The 23,719-nt window shown below is 36.6% G+C and overlaps 1 protein-coding gene across 1 annotated transcript; it reads left to right on the top strand.

Annotated features, from left to right (window-relative positions):
* Positions 1-2,334: 2,334 nt before the first annotated feature.
* Positions 2,335-23,148, top strand: LOC127445282 (heparan-alpha-glucosaminide N-acetyltransferase-like). The gene is made up of 18 exons (XM_051705234.1): positions 2,335-2,626; positions 3,538-3,653; positions 3,858-3,994; positions 5,148-5,266; positions 5,484-5,553; positions 6,245-6,314; positions 6,664-6,761; positions 6,953-7,029; positions 7,678-7,708; positions 10,838-10,998; positions 11,691-11,806; positions 16,264-16,385; positions 16,777-16,903; positions 17,051-17,137; positions 17,332-17,409; positions 21,131-21,201; positions 21,498-21,610; positions 21,926-23,148. Exons 1-18 carry the CDS (start codon positions 2,467-2,469, stop codon positions 22,105-22,107), a joined length of 1,935 nt encoding a protein of 644 aa, XP_051561194.1. The 5' UTR covers positions 2,335-2,466; the 3' UTR covers positions 22,108-23,148.
* Positions 23,149-23,719: the final 571 nt, after the last annotated feature.

Here is a 23,719-nt window from a genome sequence, read left to right as displayed (position 1 = left end):
CTGGAGTATGGAAATACATGAGGATGAGTAAATGATGACAGGATTTTCATTTTTGGTTGTACTGTACCTTTAAAGTAATATACTGTATATTTCACCTACATCATTTTAATTCCCAAAGCAGACACTACAGTTCCTGATGCAAGAAGCTGCAAAGAATTTCTGAAGGAACATCAAATAAAAGAGGGCACAAATGAACACAATGAGCACAAATACTCATTTCAAGACTGTACATTTTTACACCTGAGCGTGTGAGTAGTTAACAGTTGCCTCATCCACAGATGATTTGTACTACTTGCGATCTCCAAACAATAAGGTTTACCAGATCCACTGTGACATGACGAATGATGGTGGAGGCTGGACGCTGGTGGCTAGTGTGCATGAGAGTCTTAATGGTTTAGTTAGCCCCAAAAAATAAATTCTGTCATCATTAGTTAATTCCACCCTCATGTTGTTCCAAATTAGTATGAATATACAGTATTTCTTCTAAATAAATAAATAGAGACTGAGGTTGTCAGTCACTATACATTCCGCCTTGTTTTGTCTTCCACATAAGAGAGTAAAATAGTGTTGGAACTTGAAACAACTTGAGGGTGAATAAATAATGACAGGATTTAAAATTCTGGGTGAACTATATATACAAATAATACAAAAGTAGGCCTATGTGCTACAAGGTTGCAAAAAGATTAGGCTAAAGAACACTGATCAAATAGCAACAAAAGAAAAACAATGACTTCTGAAAGGCATTTTTTTAAAAGCTATACAATTATGGTCCATAAAAATAAAGTTGTGTTTTCTGTCATTCCAGATCAGGGGAGATTTAGACAGGGCTAATTGTCTTTTTTTATTTATTTATTTATTTTATTTTTTTACTCCAGTGATTACTTCGTAGGGTTGTTTTATTTCTGTAGGTCAGTTTCAAAAGTTAATTGAACACACATTATACTTTTGACCCAAATTGCCCCAATAAAAATGTGATAACTTTACTTTTATGAAAAATACCTTTGTCCTGAGAACAAACCTTTTAGTTAAAACTTCTCTACCTTGTATAGTTGTGTTTACTTGTTTACCCAAGAGCATGCTGAATCAAAGGACAGAGGGTGACTGGAAAAACAATGCTGATCGTGAAAACAATGAAACATTCGAATATAGCCTAGTAGCGAATGTGGAATTAGCAGAGGTGCGAGAAAAAAGTATGGAGAAAACAGATGCTGAGATGACAGAAAAAGAGAGTATTGTTATTATCTCAGTGAATAAGAGACAGTCTATTATTAGTGTATAAGTGTTCAAAGTGTTAAGATATTCATAGTGGATTAACAGGTTCAAACTATAGTTTACTTTTAGTCTCAGTCTCATACTGTATTTCATAGTGCTAGTGTTCCTAAATGGGCATGCTGATGAAAAAATGCTATTATAACTAATTAAATAATAATCCATATTTTGGATAATTGTAAAATATTTACTGTATACACAATATGTATAGTGAAAATTCTCATAATTTACTCCCCCTCATGCCATCCCAGATGTGTATTACTTTCTATATTCTGCTGAACGAAAATGAATATTTTTTATAAGAATATCTCAGCTCTGCAGGTCCATTCCATGCAACTGAATGTTGGCCATAACTTTGAAGGTCCAAAAAGCATATAAAGGCAGCATAAAATAATCCATACAACTGTGGTTAAATCCATACTTTTAGAAGTGATATGATAGGTCTTGGTGAGTAACAGATCAACATTTACTGTAAGTCCTTTCTGACTACAAATCTCCACTTTCACTATCACATTCTTCTTCTTTTGCTTTTGGCTTTTCACATTATTCAAGCATCGCCACCTGCTGGGCAGGGAGGAGAATCTATAGTAAAAAAGGACTTAAATATTGATCACCCACACCTATCACTTCAGAAAATATTGATTTAACCACTGAAGTTACTTTTATGCTGCCTTTATGTCCTTTTTGGAGCTTAAATGTTCTGGCCAATATTCACTGGCATTGTATGGACCAACAGAGCTTAGATATTTTTCTACAAACCTTTGTTTGTGTTCCACAGAAGAAAGAAAGTCAGGGTGAGGAAACGATGAGAGAGTTTTCATTTTAATATTCATAGCTTAGCTTTGTAAGATTTGAATCTAACAAAAATAAATAGCATTTTCGAGCAGTATACTGTTGCAATAAAAGATCACGTGTCTAAGGAATGAATGACAGTATGGCTGTGTTTCAGCACAATGTTAGCTGCCAACCTAGACAACATTTCTGAGAGTACTGATTTTTTTTTTTTTGGCAACATAGGAACTTAGTTCAAAAGTTTGTTCCGCTTTTATGGACTTCGGGAGTTCCAAACGCGTCACAATGCAGAAATGCTGTAGGCAACACATTCGTTTTTAAAATACAGCCCATGCGACTGTACTTTGACCCTCTTCTCATCCACTACTTGTGCAGCAAGGGAGGAGGGATCGGAAGTATGTTGTGATGAAAAAAGGAGAAATTTTTAGATCTAAAGAGGATCAAAAAGAAGAGGCACTGAAATCTGATGTTATGGCACCTGAAGGGGAATACAGATGGACTGTTTGGGCTGTGATTGTACTGCTGTTAGCTGTGTGTGCAGCTCACATGACAGATCGACCAGCCTGTGAGTGGCATTCATCGCAACACCAACGTTATTCTCATCTCATTAATATTAAACACAAATCACAATTCTTAATGTTGTGGTTCATTTTATTTCTTGGTTTCTTATCTTAGTCAGTCAGCCAGCCAGCTAGCTAGCTAGCGGCACTGTTAGCTGTTTTTAGCATATGCTAACTGTCCTTTAGATTAAATCAAAATGACAATCACATTATTATTATTTTTTTAGCGTTAAATGCTTATTTTTACTCTATATAGGTCATTTGAAGTGTATACATATTGTCTGTGTAATTTGTTCGTTGTCTTGTATCTAGATTCTTGGTTTAGTGTAAGATAGTGCTCCTAATGTATATACACACATTAAGCCACAACAACAGCATTTCATTTCAGCGAAGATGAGAGGTTTCATGGTTTCAGATTTCCCTCCTGAGGCAGATCTAGGCAGTTTCTTGATGTTTCTTTTGAAGCAGATTAGTGCAGGCATGTGACTGCAGGAGAGACAGAGTCACTATTGTAATGTTGTAGAGAGTAGAGAGCACCAAAGCAGCTGACCCTTTAGTTTAATTTAGGAAACCTACAGTTAGGTGGAATTGAATTAGAGGCAGACACTGAAGTTTTCATAGTGGTGAGTACATTTGGAAATTGTTGCTAAATGTTTTTCATAGAGAAACACTTTGGATCTGTCCCAAAACCTAGTGAGCTGCCTAACTAGACTGCATTTTTGCACATTAAATGTGTATATGATGTCTGGAATGCTGGTAGGCAGCTTTTGAGTGCTTGCAATTGCAGTCTCTGGTCACACGGGGAATTATACATCTAAATTGTTATAGATCTTGCTGCAAGGTTAAATGTAATGTATTTGAGTGCATTGCATATGCTTCATAATGGTGAACATCGATTGGTTTTGTTTTCTTTCAGCATTTCGCCATCACCGCAAGACTTCTGTGCTAAAAATGGACGAGGCTGCCCTTTCAGTCATAAATGAAATCGAGAATGAGATGATGCTCTTCGTGCTATCTGATCACTGCTATCAGGTATCAGATATTTGCGTGCTATAGATAAATGTATGATTTACTTTTTTACATTTTTTATTTACTCATACGATTTACTAGGTCAAGCATCCACGGGACATAATAAAGTAATGATACTGTAATGATACAATATAATTTGCTGTACCGGTAATGATCTAGTAATACTATGATGCTAATGCCATGGTATTTTTTCTGTGTGTGTGGTAGTGTTTGCCCCAGCCATTGGGGATAATACCTGCAGGCCTGGGTCCTGGGACTCCGACTACAGTGGGTTTTGTTGTAGGCACACAGCACCCTTTGACATTGCAGCTAAACAGAACCGCTGCCAACCTAGAGCTGTGCAAGTGAGTTATGCACTTACATATTTAAAGGGATAGTTCACCCAAAAAAGAAAATTCTCTCATCATTGACTCACCCTCATGGCATCCCAGATGTATGACTTTCTTTCTTCTGCAGAACACAAATGAAGATATTTAGAAGAATATCTCCACTCTGTTGGTCCATACAATGCAAGTGAATGGGTGCTAAAATTTTTATGCTCCAAAAAGCACATAAAGTCATCATAAAAGTAATCCATACAACTCCAGTGTTCTAATCCATATCTTCAGAAGTGATATGATAGGTGTGGGTGAGAAACAGTTCAATATTTATGTCCTTTTATGCTAGACATTCTACTCCCTGCCCAGTAGGGGGCGATATTCATGACGAATGTGAATCACCAAATACACAAGAAGAATGGGAAAGTTAATGTGGAGATTGATTGAGCAGGGAGGAGAATTTATAGAAGAAAGGACTTAAATATTGATCTGTTTCTCACCCACACCTATCATTGATTTAGCCTCTGTAGTGTTATGGATTACTTTTATGCTGACTTATGTGATTTTTGGAGCTTCAAACTTTTGGCACCCAATCACTTGCATTGTATGGACCAACAGAGCTAAGATATTCTTCTAAAAACCTTCATTTGTGTTCTGCAGATGAAAGAAAGTCATACCCGTCTAGGATGGCATAAGGGTGAGTAAATGATGAGAGAATTTTCATTTTTGGGTGACCTATTCCTTGAAAGGAACAGTTCACCCAAAATAAATTTCTCTCATCATTTACTCACCCTTATGCCATCCCAAACTCATATGACTTCCTATGTTCTGTGGAACACAAGCAAAGATATTTTGAAGAATGTATGAGGTAATTTTGTCCATATAATGTAAGTCAATAGGACCCAAAACTTTTAAGCTCCAAAAAGGACAAAAAGGCAGCATATAAGTAATCAATATGACTCGAGTGGTTTAATCCATGTCTTCTGAAGTGATATGATAGCTTTGGGTGAGAAACAGACCAAAATTCAAGTCCAAGAACTATGCCTTTAACACAGAACAATGCTGATATACTGTGTATTTAAAGTTAACTTTAGTTGCATGTACTGTATATGAGGAAGAAATGGAAAAAAATGTTTTTATGACTTTTTATACTTTGACCTTGATGGCTTTGTGCTTCCAGGGTTCACTTCCACTTTGGGGAGCAGGGAAACTATTCTCTGTGGGTGAAGAATCTGAATGAGACATCCCGGGCCAGCTGCACTATGGTGATTGATTCAGAGCCTGTCAACAGCTACCTGCGTGAGTCGGCTTTATGTCTTCCTCAATCCATAACTTAAAGGCACTTTTATTTTTGGTCTTTAACAGAAGAAAACACCATTCATTTTGACAGTGCTATATAAAATTGCTGTGGACATTTTTCCATTTGCCTAGTCTTCTAAAAACATCAGATAAATTACTTGCATGTTTAACTTAGTAATAGACCTGACTGAATAGTTTCCTCTTTTTGTTTTTTCAGCCATTTTGTTTGCATTTCTGGTATTAGCTGGAGTGGCTGCATTAGCTAAGATTTGGAGCACTGTTAGAAGGTACAGACATCTTGATATATCCACCTTTTTTTATTAAAGACCCCTTGAATTTTCTTGATGAGCACAATTTTCTTTCTTGTGTTGACATACTTCCTAATCAAACTGGAAGTTGGTCTGGGACTTATCGAAGGGCTTGTGCTATTTTTAAATAGCCAAAAGCCTTCAGTTTTTGCCACACCCTGACTAAACCATAATTTGCTATTGCTAGTTAGAAGTTGGTGGTCATTCCAGAAAGCATTTTATTGGACACAAAGTAGTGCAAGAATTGTCATGCACCAAAAATATTGGTTTTGGTTCATTTTCCTGGAAGAGAAAGACTGTAAATTTTAAATGTACCAAAATGTAATTTTGTCAATTTGAGGGAGCACACTAGCAAATAGATGACCACAAAACATTGACTAAAAGCACCAAAACTCCCATTTTTATTTGCTTTAAAGAATTAGTTTGACACAAGTGGTTTAATCCATGTCTCTTGAAGTGATACGATCGGTTTTGGGTGATAACAGATGAGTTTGAGATGGCACAATGGTGAGTGAATGATGAGAGAATTATCATATTTGGTTGAACTATTTCTTTAAGCATTTGGCACGATGTGATGACATCTAAACGAGGTAGAACATTTTTGCAGTTGTTTTGCTTTATGCTAATTTATAAGGTTTTCAAATTTATTCCAATTTTAACACTTTTTAAGGCTGGATGTCGTGAGAAATCTACTTCTTCGCTTAGGGAGCACAGTGGAGACAGAGCGACTGATAAACTCGGTAAGAGCTTGTCACTCATTTACACCTTTTTTTTTTTTTTGCTCTCTTGATATTGTGAGGTGTCTCTGCATGATTTTCACAATTTCAATCAGATACTCAAAACACCAAATATAGCGTCTCTGTAGCAGTTCAAATATGGCATAATCTCTGTTTTTAATTTAGCGATTCTGTGCTGAGTGTTTTTGCAAGGAAGAGCCAAAAAATATTGCTCTGGAAAGGAATTTTAATGATCTTTTGTTGATCTTTTGTTCTTCACTCATTAATTTGCTCTCTCTCTCTCTCTCTCTCTCTCTCTCTCTCTCTCTCTCTCTCTCTCTCTCTCTTTCTTTCTTTCTTTGATTGTATTTAGGAGCTTGGCACTCCAGACAGATTGGTAGATGCCTCCATGGAATCAATAATTCCAGCCACCACTGGACGGAGGCTTCGCTCTTTAGACACTTTCCGTGGGTATGCTGCTCTTTCACTAATGATTTTGAGGATAGTTCTGATAATGAATATTCGTAAGTGAAAGTGTATTTGCCCTCAAATCAAACAAGTGTGCTATAAGTACTACTCAAACTGATTACCATGGCTTGCAAATGATATATCACATTGTAATTGGAAGCCAGTGACACAAATTCCCTCTGTTCTCTCCAAAGCCTGGCTCTGGTCATTATGGTGTTTGTCAACTATGGAGGTGGACGTTACTGGTTCTTCAGGCATGAGAGTTGGAATGGTAAACTCATATCCAAACTCATCTTTACGACTGATGAGACTTCTATCATGTTTGTTACTCCTCCATTAAAGGAATAGTTCATCATTTAATCATCCTCATGCTATGACAGATGTGTATGACTTTCTTCTTCTGCTGAACACAAACAGTGATGTTTAGAAGAATATCTCAGCTCTGTAGGTCCATATAATGCAAGTAAATGGTGACCAAAATTTTGAAGCTCCAAAAGGCTCATACAGGCAGCTTAAAAGTAATCTATAAGACTCCAGTAGTTTAATCCATGTCTTCTGATGAGATCCAATTGATTTTGGATGAAAACATACCAAATTTTAACTCCTTTATTCACCAAATCAACTCCACCATTGACTTGCATTGTAAGGATCTACTGTGCTGAGATATTTTTCATCTTCATTTGTGTTCTGCAGAACAGGCAGGGTGAGTAAATGATGAGAAAATTTTCTTTTTTGGGTGAACTACAGGTTTTCCTTTAAAAAGCCTTTGGATTTAATGTATGTAATGTAATTTCTGAAAAAAACAAATTAAATGCTATTTTCTCAACTCAACAAGTACTTCTCAGGAAGTTGAAAGAAATTTAATAGACAGTGATATGACAACAGGAAGTTATATCTTATTGTGTTCTTCCTCTTGCAGGTCTCACAGTGGCTGATCTCGTGTTTCCTTGGTAAGCCAATTTAACGTCACAAATGACTGATTCTTCCCATCAGTGCATATAAACTGCTTCCCCACATTATGATAAAATTTGAATTTTTCTTTTATAGGGTGGTATAGTTGTAAAAAAAAAACATATGAAACTTTCCATGTTTTGATTCGATCTGCAAGCCACATCAGCACTGGCGTAAGTGATGGTGTAACTGAGCCAGTTGAGTTTAAATGGGTGCTTATCACTGTGGCTAAAAAAGAAGTGGCATAGCATAGCAAAAGCAAATGTTTCACATCAGCAGCAAACTCAGTAACCTGTGATTTCTGCTGTGCAGCTGAAGCAAGAGTCTGCAGCAGTTCTACTCAGTTTAAAGAAAGTCACAAGACCTCTTTGAGACTTTAGAAAGCCTGTATTAAATGACCATGGGTTGATTCATCCAAAAATGAAAAGTCATCATTTACTCATCCTTATGGCTTTCTTTCTTGCATGGAACAAAAAAAAAGGACAATTTTTTTTAACAGAATGTCATTGTCCATACAATGAAAGTGAACGAAGACCACTAGGACTGAACGATTTGGACACTTTTTTTTTTTTTTATTGTGATTATTTTGAAAAATATTAAAACTGCGATATGATCATTAACATTAAAATAAAAAATAAAAAAACAACAACTAGTAAGTGTTTTCTTATGACCAAAATTATGTAATTGACAAACATACTGTACTGCCAATAGAAATCCTGTTTAAGAAAGGGGGTCCGCACTTGAGTCCTCTTAAAAAGAACCAGACTAAATGATTAAAAAATACAGAATCACATCACATTCACATTGTATCTTTTCAGTGCATACTTGGTTTTTGTCCAGTTTGTAATAGGGTCTCAGCTTACTTTTCATCATTATTTTCTGGAACCCAATAATAAGTTATTTTTAACGTAAGAAATTATTACGGAAATAAATTAGCATGTTTGTATTATCACAAAAACATTCGGCATTGCTTTGCAGTGCGTTAAAACACTAAGCCTTAATTTTGGCTGAAGCTTTTATTATGGCAGAACACTTAAAGGTGCACACAGTAATTTCCTCATTAGAAAAATTGTTCTCCTTAAGAAATTAATAGTAATTTTTTTACATTTCTACAATGGCTTCTGTAACTGGAAACTATTTATCTTACATGATGCTGCATCTACTGCATCCACTAGGTGCATCACTGTAAGACCGATATGAGTGCACCTTTAAGGATGACGTTTGTTTGTTGTTGAGTTGACAATGGCCTTTTAAAACAGATAAATTATGTCATCCACTTCTCTGTTGTGAAGTTACTTTAGATTTGGTTATTAAATGCGCACTCCTTTCCTTTTTGTTTGTGTCATCTTGGACTTACAGTGACACCTAGTGGTGTGGATGCAGCATCATTCAAAATCAATAGTTTTCAATTACAGATGCCATTGTAGAAATTCACTATTCACAATCAGCCATGATTAATTTAATCCAAGAGTGAAAGTGTCCGATAACAAGACGGTTACTGAGATTAAGCGAGTAGTATTCAGATGGTCATGTGATTCTAAAATGGCAGCCCCCATGAGGGCGCCCCTGCCCCATGTAGAATAAAACAGCTTATATAAGGTTACTGATATGACTCCTCATGTGAGTGGTCATGATTTTATACATATGTTTCACAATTACAATTCATTTCCAATCATCTCGGGAGGTGCTGTGAGTTTAATTCGCTTTATTTCCTCGCGGTTGGCATGCATTGCGGATTCTGTGATGCAAATGGAGCCTTTGGTATATGTTTGGATTTGGGGAGTTGGTTAAATAAGATTTTTTGGTCACTTTGTTGTTTTATTGCTTTTTTCGTTTCGTTTAAAGTGCAATTTAAATTTAGAAATGTCTTGTTTATGTTTTAGTTTTTTTCGTGTTTCAATAAATGAATACAATTTTTAAAGCTAAGTCGTTAAAGCAAAACAATTCACCTGATTCGCTTTTTGATCAGAGGTGTGCAGCATGAGCCTGTCATGTGGAACAAGCGCATGTAAAGAGTTTTCTCTGTTTCATTCGTCTGAAAACTGTTTGCAAGAATAATGTCATCTGTGAGAATGCTGCAAATTATCTCCGATCATCTCGGGAGGTGCTGTGAGTTTAGTTCACTTTATTTCCACACGGGTAACATGCATTGTGAATGCAACTCTGCAGGTTCAGAAATATGTATCATTGTATTAAAGAAACAAAGATGAAAGTGATTAAATCATAAAGAAATACAAGACACATTCACCTTGAACCTAAAATTGAGTTCTGTTTTCTTTTCTTTAGGCAGCATTAACTGTATTACTAAAATGCAATACAAACACAAATTCGATAAGAACACACATTTGGCAGCATTATTTTGGGAACACAAGGGAATTTATTAGGCTTATTTATTTTGATTATTATTGTCTTTACATTTATAATTGTCTTTAGTTCTTAATCTGTAGACTATTTGTAATTTTCCACCTGTGTTGATGGATGATTGTGTGATGGCAAATGGAGCAGTTGGAGATGGTAAATGTTTGGATTTGGGGAGGTGGTCAAATACGATTTTTTGTTCGCTTTGTTATTTTATTGCTTTTTTTGTTTCGTTTAAAGTGCAATTTGAGTTTAGAAACGTCTTTTATGTTTTTCATGATTCAATAAATGAATAAATGTTTTAAAGCAAAATCGATAATGCAAAAATATTCACTGTCCCTCAGTAGGGGGGTTGACGATGTAATCGGATATCGCAATTATCGCCAAAATATATTTTTTACATATCGCCCAGCCCTAGCGTACAGAGAACAGAGCCATGCACATACAGTATGTGCTGCGTGCAGCGCATGCATACTATTTATTTAAGTAAGTCAAAGCCTTGTGGTTTGATAATCGCGCATTGTCATATCGCGATTTCGATTTTATTTTGATTAACCGTTCAGGTGTAGTGACCACCCTGGTGAACTGCCCCTGGTCCCCACTTACTTTCATTGTGTGGAAATAGCAGCATGAGGTGAGCATGAGCATAGCGGGTGAGTAAATGATGACATAATTATTTATTTTTTTTTGGATGAACTATCCCTTTAATCTCTGTGTTGGAAATCATCTCAGAAAATACTGCCTCCCTTCTTTCTGCCTCTTTCTCACAGGTTTGTATTCATTATGGGAACATCTATTGCTCTGTCCTTGAGTGGGTCATTGCGTAGAGGTGTCAAACGAACTCATTTACTGTGGAAGGTTTTCTGGAGGAGCTTACAACTCTTCCTCATCGGGGTCATCATCATTAATCCCAGCTACTGCCAAGGACCCTGTGAGTAGTAGATAATTGTTCTCCTTTTTCTACATTATGTACTCATTTATGAACTGTATAAAGTGCAGTGAGCTACATAAGCTTGAAATATAATAATAACAGATTAAATGCATGGAATCAGTGGAATTTCCCATTTACACTCTAAATAGTTAAAGACCCCAAGAAAATTGGATTTCCATGGCTTTTAGCTTTAAGATCATCTGTATGTTAGTGTACTCGTACAAGTTGACATACCCTTTTAAAATTACTGTCTTTTTGTTTTGTTCCAAGAAAATGGAACAAAATATTTCTGACTCATCTTGTTTGCAGGGGGATATCAAATGTTTTCTCCACAAAAATTAGAATGTCCCCTCCCCCTAATACCACCTGCCACCGACTAGCAATAGCAGGTAGCAAAACATGGTTTTGGTGGGCTGTGACATAAACTAAAGGCTTTTGGCTGTTTATAAAAGCACAAGCCCTTTTTATTGCCACTCAAACTTGCAAAATGAAATACATTAACACAGGAAAATAATTTGTGTTTGTCAAGAAATTTCATGGGGTGCTTGACATTTTCAAAATATATTAAATTTAATGACTGTAGGTAGACAGTATGAAAATAAATAATATGATAAAAATAAATATTATAAATGAACCACATATTTAGGTGCAGAAGTCAGAGATGTTTTATGCATGTGTGAATGTATCTACAGTGTCTTGGGATTTCCTCCGTATTCCTGGTGTATTACAGCGCCTGGGTTTCACATACATTGTTGTGGCTGTTTTGGATCTTGCTGTGGCCCAGAACCAACTCCCCAACCTGTCAAGCGTGAGTCTTGTTACCTTCTCCACACGTACTGTATGCACACATTCACAAACAAACTTTTTTACACACATGCACATTTATACAAGCTCTATAGGCCTTTTAACATGGTTCCCACAGTCATGGAAAACCATTTAAATTCTTATTTCCAGTGCTGTAAAAAGTAATGGAAATGTACAAAATTATAAAAAGCAACGGAACATTAATAAATATTTCTTGTAATGCTCAGCTAGTTATGTTTTTTGTTTTGTTTAGTTTTATTTTTTACTGCAATCTCTTTAAAATAATTGGTTACACTTCACAATAAGGTTGTATTTGTTAACATTAGTTGATGCATTAGGTATCATAAACTAACAACAATATTTTTTACAGCAGTTATTGATGTTGGTTAATGTTAATTTATGATAATATAATAGTTTGTGTTACTTTATAATGCATTAACAAATACAACTTTTCATTTTCATAAAATTGACATGAACCAAGATTAATAAATGCTGTAAATGTATTGTTCATTGTTAGCTCATGTTAACTAATGTAGTTAAATAATGCTAACAAATACAACCTTTTTGTAAAGTGTTACCAAATTATTTTAATACGTCCTTATCCAGTATTCGTGAATGACTGGAAAAGCTGTCATAATTCTTTGGTCAAAAGTCTTGATCATTAACAATGTTTGATGTCAATATGTAAAGTACAATTCACTTATTCTTGAGATAAGTGACAAAACATGTCCTACATAAAAAAGTCCTCTTTATGTTAGAAATCAAGAAATTCATTGTAATACTGAAAAAATACACTGGCGGACAAAAGTTTGGACTAATGTACAGATTTTGCTGTTTCGGAAGGAAATTGGTACTTCAATTCACCAAAGTGGCATTCAGCTGATCACAAAGTATAGTCAGGACATTACTGATGTAAAAAACAGCACCATCACTATTTGAAAAAAGTCATTTTTGTTCAAATCTAGACAGGCCCCATTTCCAGCAGTCATCACTCCAGCACCTTATCCTTGAGTAATCATGCTAAATTGCTAATTTGGTACTAGAAAATCACTTGCCATTATATCAAACACAGCTGAAAGCTATTTGGTTTGTTAAATGAAGCTTAACATTGTCTTTGTGTTTGTTTTTGAGTTGCCACAGTATGCAATAGACTGGCATGTCTTGAGGTCAATATTAGGTCAAAAATGGCAAAAAAGAAACAGCTTTCTCTAGAAACTTGTCAGTCAATCATTATTTTGAGGAATGAAGGCTATACAATGCTTGAAATTGCCAAAAAACTGAAGATTTCATACAAAGGTGTACACTACAGCCTTCAAAGACAAAGGACAACTGGCTCTAACAAGGACAGAAAGAGATGTGGAAGACCAGATGTACAACTAAACAAGAGGATAAGTACATCAGAGTCTCTAGTTTGAGAAATAGATGCCTCACATGTCCTCAGCTGACAGCTTCATTGAATTCTACCCGCTCAACACCAGTTTCATGTACAACAGTAAAGAGAAGACTCAGGGATGCAGGCCTTATGGGAAGAATTGCAAAGAAAAAGCCACTTTTGAAACAGAAAAACAAAAAGAAAAGGTTAGAGTGGGCAAAGAAACACAGACATTGGACAACAGATAACTGGAAAAGAGTGTTATGGATCTTAACCCCATTGAGCTTTTGTGGGATCAGCTAGACTGTAAGGTGCGTGAGAAGTGCCCGACAAGACAGCCACATCTATGGCAAGTGCTACAGGAAGTGTGGGGTGAAATGTCACCTGAGTATCTGGACAAACTGACAGCTAGAATGCCAAGGATCTGCAAAGCTGTCATTGCTGCACATGGAGGATTTTTTGATGAGAAGTTTTTGAAGGTTTAAGAAGTTCGGAAAAATGTTTTCAAATTGTAATAGTCATTTTTCACGTTATTAATGTCCTGACTATACATTGTGGTGAATAAAAGTACCAATTTCTTTCCATAAGAGCAAAATCTGTACATTATTCCAAACTTTTGGCCGCTAGTGTACATCTTAAGGAAATGTGTATAATCAGGGCATTTATTACTTATATTTTTAAATAATTTCATTGCAGCTTTTTTAAATGAATGCTCTATACTTGGAAGCACATGTAACTTAACCTGTCCTCAGAAAGAGGTCTCAATGTTAAACTGCCAAACAAAGTGATTAAAAATGCAACACATTCATATATATGAATATCAAATGAAAGGTAGGGATCTGACAGATATAAAATAATACATAAAGTAAACTTAAAATTATATTTTTCATAAAAACTGCCTATCGAAGTTGTGTCCTCACTTTGCTTCTTTCCCACTTCCTGCTCATGGTGGATGCAACAGTAGGACACGTGGTCTTGTAAGCTTTATATTTTTTGACATTTTAAAAAACAAATTTCTCTGTGGTCACAGCTTCGATATTTCAACTCTGTCATCCCATTTTGATAATTTCTGTTAAGAATTGTGGAACATTTTTGGCATTTTAGTTTAGGTTAAAGAGGCAGCTTCAACTGAGGAAAAAAAAAAGGAATGTCTCCAGTATACAACACATGGTTAAGATGGAAATATATCCAAATGTGTCAACTCTATAGAATGTACTATAGAATGTATTTCATCACTTAACTCCTTTACTGAACACTATTATTACACTGCGTGCCCAATTATTAGGCAAATTGTATTCCTCATGATTAATTTTATTGTTGAACAAACACAATGCTGTCAATCAATCCAAAATGTTATTGAACCTCAAACCTGAATGTTTAACAAAGAAAAAGTGAGTTTTGTCTTTCTCAGGGGAATATATAAGTGTGCACAATTATTAGGCAACTAAATTACAAAAATAATTTCTCCCAACTCAATTGTTTATTCTCAATTTTTAGAGTAGGTGCAACAAATAAGTTACACAAAATGACAATTAAATAACATTTTTGGCCTTTCAAAAATATTCAGTGACCAATATAGCCACCCTTCTTTTCAATAACTGCCATGAGCCTTCCATCCATGGAGTTAGTTTCTTGATCTGTTCACGATCAACTTTCACTGAAGCATCAACCACAGCCTCCCAAATGCTGTTCAAAGAGGTGTATTGTCTTCCCTCACTGTAAATCTCACATTTGAGAAGGGCCCATTTAAGTCAGGTGAGGAAGGGGGCCAAGTCATTTTTTGAGCATCTTTGAGGCCCATGCTGGCTAGCCAAGCAGTGGAGAACTTGGATGCATGTGATGGAGCATTGCCCTGAATAAAGATCATGGCCTTCTTGAATGCTGAGGACTTCTTCCTGTACCACTGCTTGAAGAAAGTACTTTCCAGAAACTGGCAGTAGATTTGAGAGTTGTGTTTCAGTCCATCTTCAACTCAAAAAGGTCCAACTACCTCATCCTTAATGATAGCAGCCCATACCAGTACCCCTCCTCCACCTTGCTGGCACCTGACTCGAAGTGGTGTCCTGTGTCCATTAGTGATCCAGCCATGGGCCCATCCATCAGGTCCATCAAGAGTCAATCTCATTTCATCTGTCTATAAAACCTTTGAAAAATCTGTCTTGATGTATTTCTTTGCCCAATCTTGACGCTTCAGCTTGTGAATATATTCAGTGGTGGTCGTGTTTCAGCCTTCTTGACTGTGGCCATGTCTCTGAGCACTTGACACCTTGTACTTCTGGACACTCCAGGTAGGCTGCAGTTCTGGAATATGGTAGCATTGGAGGATAATGGGTTCCTGGTAGCTTCACGTTTAATTCTTCTCAAGTTTTTTGCAGTTAATTTGTGGTTTTTCTTCTCCATGCGTTTTTTTGCGCCCCAGTTGACTATTCACAACAAAACGTTTGATTGTCCGGTGGTCACGCATCAATAGTTTAGCTATTTCAAGAGTGTTGCATCCGTCTGAAAGGCATTTTACAATATTTGACTTTTCAGTGTATGTTAAATCTCTTTTTTTGGCCCATTTTACTTGAGGTAATGAAGCTGCCTAATAATTATGCACATCTTGATATAAGGTGTTAGTCACTTTCGCCACACCCTCCCTCATTACACAAATACATACCACCTGAAAATGATTGAATCCAATAAGCATTCAAGTTTATATGGTTTGAAGTTGGAAAATGTGCATGGAAATAATGATAAGATCAGAATACTCACTTGCCTAATAATTGGGCACGCAGTGTATATAATTACAGCCTTTACATTCTTGTTGTATATAAATAGCATGCTTTTTAGTGTGTCTGACGGAGTTGACACATTACAGTAAGATGTAATTTATGACGTGAATAAATGTCAATTTTCAGGAAAATTTTAATAAGAAACGGTTCCCTTGCGTGGTTTGTTAGCTGAGACCTTTGTCTACAAATATAACCCATTTAGTATTAAAAAATAAAAGCTAAGATTTAAAACCTGTTTTGTCCCTTATCTCAAGAATTAGTGAATTATTAGTCATTAGTCACAATTTCAAATGTCCATCATCTCTTTGCTCCTAGGAAACAAGCTGGTTCTCTGTGCATGATGTCTGCCTCTACTGGCCTGCATGGCTGTGTGTGATTGCCTTGGAGACGGTGTGGTTGTGTTTGACCTTTCTTCTCCCAGTGCCAGGCTGCCCAACGTTAGTAAAATCTTACTCATGATCTGAGAGTTTTAAAGTTAAAGTTGCCCAAATGTCAGTCTTCACATCGCTTGCTTTCTTTCACCATCACAAAGAGACAACTTGTAAAATTTATAGGTGAGAATAGATTTGACTGGTAATTATAAGCGAAAAAAACAGATGCTTAGCTTTTAAACAAATCCTGGTCAATCAGAAAGAATAAAATACATGCTTAATATTTCCTTTTACACCCTGCAGTATACATGGTTTTGGAAATAAAATTGCAGTTGTAATAGTCTACATTTGATGCATGGGTTACATTGTATACTATTGTGCTGGACTGTATCTTGGTTTATAATTTCATTATGCATACGATGCTATTTTCTTCTCTCTTGATGTATCTCTCATGCAGTGGTTATTTGGGCCCAGGGGGCATCGGCGACTTTGGCCAGTACCTAAACTGCACTGGGGGGGCTGCAGGTTATATTGACCGCTGGCTACTCGGAGAGAACCATATTTACCAGACGCCATCATCACGGGTAAACAGACACAACACAATAACTGTGAAAAGCACTTTGTCACCAAAGAGGGACAGGTGTTGGCAAGTCAGGACTTTTTTATTTATTAAAAGCCAGATGTACCAGATGATGCAATTTATTATGTGTGTGTGCATGCATGCATCACAGGTTGTGTACCAGTCTATTGTGCCATTTGACCCTGAGGGTGTTTTGGGAAGCATCAACTCCATATTGATGGCATTTTTGGGTCTTCAGGTGAGTTTGGTTTAAAGACTTGTCCCTTTTTATACCTCTGTTATATTGCATGCTTGTATTTGATGCAAACATCAGCATGCTGTTTTTGTTCTGATGTGCTCTGAAATTAGATTATTAGACATCACATCTTATGCATTCAGTAATTGTCCAGAACTATTGTGTGCATTTTATGTATGTTATTGTTTGTGTTCTAGGCAGGAAAAATTCTGCTGCATTACAGAGACCAACACAGACAAATAATTACACGATTTCTCATATGGGGATTCATTCTGGTATGTATACCATTTTTATTTTGTTTTTGAAACAATTATCATTTTAAAGGAATAGTTTAGAAAATTCTAAGATCATTTACTTACCCTTATGTTGTTCTAAATCCATATGACTTTTGTTCTGCTGCGGAACACTAAATATGGATATGAAGTATGTTGCTGTAGCTTATTTCCTTGCAATAGCAGTTGATAGTGACTCACTTTAAAGGGACAGTTCACCAAAAATGAAAATTCTCTCATCATTTACTCACCCTCATGCCATCCCAGATGTGTATGACTTTCTTTCTTCTGCTGAACACAAATGAAGATTTTTAGAAGAGTATCTCAGCTCTGTAGGTCCTTACAATGCAAGTTAATGGTTGCCAGAATGTTGAAGCTCCAAAAAGGACATAAAGGCAGCATAAAAGAAAACCACATGACTCCAGTGGTTTAATCCATATCTTCAGAAGCAAAATGATAGGTGAGGGTGAGAAACAGATCAATATTTAAGACCTTTTTTACTATAAATCTACACTTTCACATTCTGGTGTGGAAGTGACTTTCACATTCAGCCACCTACTGGTTGGGGCTGGCCAAAGGTGTAGATTTATAGTAAAAAAAAATTTATTTACATTTACATTTACATTTATTCATTTGGCAGACGCTTTTATCCAAAGCGACTTACAAGAGAGGAAAACATAAGCGAATCATCTTAGGAGACAGTGGTATGAAAAGTGCTGTATTACAAAGTATCACTAGCATCATAATAGTAATAAAGTGCAACAGAATTGTTTTTTTTTTTTTTTTTTTTTTTTAAATGACTGGTTAAGTGCTCCTGGAAAAGATGTGTTTTTAGTCGTTTTTTTGAAGACAGAGAGTGAGTCAGCTTTACGGATGGAGTTGGGAAGTTCGTTCCACCAACGTGGTATGATGAAGCTGAAAGTCCGGGAAAGTGTTTTGGTGCCTCTTTGTGTTGGTACAACAAGGCGACGTTCCTTAGCCGACCGCAGACTTCTAGTGGGCGCGTAGCTCTACATAAATGATTTTAGGTATGCTGGAGCAGACCCAGTAACTGTTCTGTATGCCAGCATCAGAGCCTTGAATTTGATACGTGCATCAACCGGTAGCCAGTGGAGAGAGACAAGGAGTGGTGTAACATGTGCTCTCTTTGGTTCATTAAAGACCAGACGTGCTGCTGCATTCTGGATCATTTGGAGGGGTCTAGTTGAACATGCAGGGAGGCCTGCAATGAGAGTGTTACAGTAGTCCAGTCTAGTTATGACAAGTGACTGGACAAGCAGTTTTGTGGCATGTTCAGAGAGGAAGGGTCTTAGCTTCCTGATATTGTAGAGTGTAAATCTACATGATCTTGTGGTCTTTGAGATGTGGTCTGTGAAATTTAGTCTGTTGCCGATGGTTACCCCTAGATTTCTGACCGATTTGGAAGGCGTTACTGTAGTTGCACCCAGCTGCGTGGTGATGTTGTGTTCAACATCAGGGTTGGCTGGAAAGACAAGGAGTTCAGTCTTGGCTGGGTTGAGTTGCAGGTGGTGCTCCTTCATCCAGGCCGAGATGTCCGCCAGGCAGGCAGAAATTTGAGCAGTCATTGTGGTGTCGTTGGGCTGGAAAGACAAGTAGAGTTGCGTGTCATCGGCGTAACAGTGGTAAGAGAAACCATGTGCTTGAATGATGGGTCCCAGTGATGTTGTGTATATAGAGAAGAGAAGTGGCCCAAGCACTGATCCCTGAGGTACCCCAGTAAGCAGCTGATGTGGCTTGGATATCTCACCTCTCCAGGCTACCTTGAAGGACCTACCTGAGAGATAGGAATTAAACCAGTCAAGTACAGTTCCTGTGATGCCCAGCGAGGAGAGGGTAGAGAGTAAGATCTGATGGTTGACTGTGTCAAAGGCTGCAGAAGGGTCCAGCAGAATCAGGACTGATGATCTTGATTCAGCTTTTGCCCATCTCAGCGACTTGGTGACAGACAGCAGGGCGGTCTCTGTGGAGTGTCCACTTTTAAAGCCTGACTGATTGTCATCCAGCAGCTTGTTCTGTGAGAGATAGGCAGAGATTTGATTGAAAACTGCCCTTTCAAGTGTTTTTGCCATGAATGGGATGAGAGAGACTGGTCTGTAGTGTTCTATTTGTGTGGGATTGTGTGGGATTTGACTTAAATTTTGATTTGTTTCTCATCCACACCTATCATATCTCTTCTGAAGATGTGTATTTAACCACTGGAGTCGTATTAATTAATTTTATGCTGCCTTTTTAGACATTCTGAGTTCTGGTCGCCATTGACTTGTATTGTGAGAACCTACAGAGCTGAAATATTCTTCTAAAAATCTTTGTGTTCTGCAGAAGAAAGAAAGTCATACGCATCTGGGATGGCATGAGGGTGAGTAAATCATTAGATCAATTAAATTTTTGGGTGAACTATCCCTTTAAAGCTTAAAAGGACCCAAACATGTCATAAGCACATAAAAAAGTCTGTGTGGCTCGTACATTATATTCCAAGTCTATAATAGGGTTTGGTAAGAACCAACCCAAAACTTTAGTTATTTTTCAACGAAAATCTTGACTTCCCCATAGCTTTTCATTGTGCGTTCAGGGGTCCATAAGTGACTATGAATTGTGAATATATGATTATTAATAAACGTAAATTAGATGTTTCATTGCATTTCAAACTATTTGAATGCACATTAACAATTGTGTTATATTATGTAACGTAATTTTTATATTATAGGCTTGTTATAGAATAAGTAAGGGATAATGCACAGTCAGCCGATCATTATTGCAAAATAAACCAAGAAAGGGTGATTGCCCTGAAGCGAAGTGGAGCGGCTGACTGTACATTATCCCACTTATTACACGGCTACTTACCAAGTAAATAAATAAATGCACATTAAATATTGATTTGAGTAGACATTATGTGAGAAGAGACCACAGAGTGGCTTAGACTAGCTCAGTTATTGACTACAGAACACCATGATTGACCAATCACAATGCAGTATTCCAGAACGCCATAGAATAATGTTTGTTAATGTTATTTATGAAAGTTAAAGGAATATTCCGGGTTCAATACAAGTTAAGCTCGACAGCATTTGTGACAATGTTGATTACCACAAAATGTAATTTTGTCTTGCCCCTCCTTTTCTTCAAATCTGGGTTACAGTGAGGAACTTACAATGGAAGTGAATGGGGGCCAATTTTTGAATGATAAAATACTCACTTTTTCAAAAGTATAGCCACAAGACATTAACAATATACATGTTAACATGATTTTAGTGTGATAAAATCACTTACTAACCTTTTCTGTGTAAAGTTATAGCCAATTTTACAACTTTGTTGCCATGACGATGTAGTCAACAAACCCTAAAATGACTATAAAAATGGCGATTTAAACAACTTTACAGCTCAAATAATACATGATTTTTCACAGAAGAATTAATGCGTTTTTATAAAATTATAAGCTTCACATTTCTGCCTTTTAAACACTCAAAAAATTGGCCCCCACTTCTGTTGTAAGTGCCTCACTGAAACCTCGATTTTTGCTTTTTTTTTTTGAGGGATGAGTTGAAAATGTTTTTTGTGGTAATCAGCATTATGCCACAAATACTGTTGAGCTTAACTTGTATTGAACCCGGAATATTCTTTTTAAGGGTTTTGTGCTTTTTTTATTTTTTTTATTTATTTTTTTATTCAAATTGATTGAAGTTTAGAATTTGTCTATCTTTACATTAAGGGGATCATCTCAGCTGTGCTGACCAAGTGCTCCAGAAACTACGGCTTCATTCCTGTTAACAAAAACTTGTGGTAAACCCAGTCTCCCTTAGATATTAGTGTAGTTTTGTTTATTTCAATTTCACCAAAAGGTATTATTAAAAGTACTATTGACATGGTTTCCTTTTTTGGTTAAAACTGTTCGACATTAGTGCTTCAGAATGAAGCATTTCATGTTTTGTTCATACATGAAAGTATGTAGCACATTTATCAGCAGGAATTAGCATACCAAATTTGCTTCCCCATTAGAATAGGAATGTGGTTTGTGCTGCAACATGTTTACTGTGCTGATTGTAGGATTCTGTCCTGTGACCTTTGTTTGATTTCAGGTCATTGTCCTATGTGACGACTCTCAGCAGTTTTGCTTTTGTGGTTTTGGTGTTTTTTTACTATATGGTGGATGTTATGAAGTGGTGGTCTGGAGCGCCCTTCTGTTACCCTGGTAAGCATTTTAAACCGCACATTTCACAAGCAGAATGAATGTACCTTGGCCAAAGAATGCACCCTCTTTCAGCATGTCTATTGAACTTTTACAGATGATTGAAATGCATTCAAAAATAAAATGCAAATGCAAAAATTTGGGCAACATATTGCAAGCGCACTGTCCCATTGTACATAATGTGTGTTCATTGTACATTGCTAGTGTAGATAGAAGCCTTTGTGTTTGTTTACTGCGTAGAGTAAGTTTAAAAAAATATATATATATATAAATAAAACAGTAATGTAACTGGATTGCATTTTACTTTTCATTTGTCAGGGATGAATTCCATCTTGGTGTATGTGGGCCATGAGGTGTTTGAGGAATACTTCCCCTTCCGTTGGAAGATGGCGAACAACCAATCACACGCTGAGCACCTGGCACAGAACCTCCTGGCCACTTCTATATGGGTGTTTATAGCGTTCTTGCTGTACAGGAAGAAGGTCTTCTGGAAGATTTAAGGGTGTATCTCTCTCCTGCAGACTTTGAAAGGACCTGCACTACGCTGTGAATGAAATCATTGGGCTTATTTTGAAGATTGGCGAATCTCTTCACATTAGTGCCACATTTGCAAGACAAACATGTAATCCAGGAATAGATCTTGGAGACAATGTGAGAAGAGCAGAAGGAAGAAGAGCGCATGTGGCGGTGCCAAGATCCCTCTGTGGACTCACACTGGACTCTGGTTCTCAGTGGAGGACAGTAAATGCCAAAGGCAGATTCTGATAAATTACAATTCAGTTTACAGGTTTTGAGTAATGTTTATTCTTATGCCTAAGGAGACATCGTGATCAAATACAGACATTTCTAAATTGTTCCTTATATGGGAGGATTCCAAGAGTCTGAGATGAAACTCAGATTATGAGCTAATTTAGGTTTGATTAAGGTACTAATGTATGCCATTGAGAAAATGAAAGCAAATGAGAATGAGAGAAAACCTCACAATGAAAAAACATGCAAGGTCTTCCATCAAGGTCCTCAAAACCTGCAGAAATGATGCATTCTTTTTTTGTGTGTGTGTCATGGCTGCTTTTTTAGGTTTGTCTTTTTTTTTTCTTATACTGTTTTATACTTTGTACCATAGGATTTAAGTATCTTTGTTGAAAGGTTGTGTTTGTGAGAAAGGAAAAGATAGAGTCCTACCTTCTCAAAAACTCAGGAGATTTGCACAGCTTGGAGTGCCAAATATAGAGCATATAATGCATGGTTTCTTTGATAAAACAAGATAATTTTAATAGTTTATTTCATTTTACCAATAACTTGTTACCTCTACCACAGAAATCAAGAAAAAAAAGAACACTTATTACTGACATTTGCTGCTTGTAAAATTATTGTTCCAAGTGAAGGGAAAATATTGTTACCACATCACAAAATCATTTCCTTTTTTTTCTATTGTTTTTAAGTTGTAATTGATATATTACAGATTTATTACATTTGTGTAACTTTGTTTTATACTTTACAATATGGGACATGGTGAGAATAAAATAATTTTTTATCACAAGGTCTCTTTTATCTTATTTAACTAATTGACCTTTCCTGGAAAATCAGGTTGTGAGGGCTAAAAAACAGTCCACAGATGCCAAAAAAAGAGAGGTTGAGAAAGTTTGTTGTCCTTGCTCTAGACTTTCTCACTGTTGCTGGTAATGAATCCCAAGACTAGTGCTGTCTGCAGACTTAATGTAATTGCTTTAATGTTTGGTGATACAGTCTGCAAGCTATAGAGCTTTGGACCCGGTACACAGCTACTAAACTTTTCTAGAGTGAATGAAACATATTTGTTTACTTGGGTCTGGGGTACAATTGTGTTAAATGCCAAGCTGAACTCAAATGAGCAGTACTCTAATAAACGAGTCAGGCCTTGTAGTCCTATTGAATAATTTGTCAGGTTGATGGTGGATGTAACGGCATCTTCTGGAGCGATTGTGCCTGTTGCCGTTTTGTTGGTGGTCCAATGTAGCTGTGATTGTGTGCTATATGTGTGCCTCTCAGAAAACATCATGATAACTGGATTAATTGGAACATGGCATGAGCTAAAACATTGAGGCTGCAACCTGACCACCTATATGGAATAGA

The sequence above is a fragment of the Myxocyprinus asiaticus genome, chromosome 8 (genome assembly GCF_019703515.2).
Source record: "Myxocyprinus asiaticus isolate MX2 ecotype Aquarium Trade chromosome 8, UBuf_Myxa_2, whole genome shotgun sequence".
In the NCBI taxonomy this organism is placed as follows: Eukaryota; Metazoa; Chordata; class Actinopteri; order Cypriniformes; family Catostomidae; genus Myxocyprinus; species Myxocyprinus asiaticus.
The sequence above is the reverse complement of the archived record's forward strand: the minus strand, read 5'-3'. Positions and strand labels throughout refer to the sequence as shown.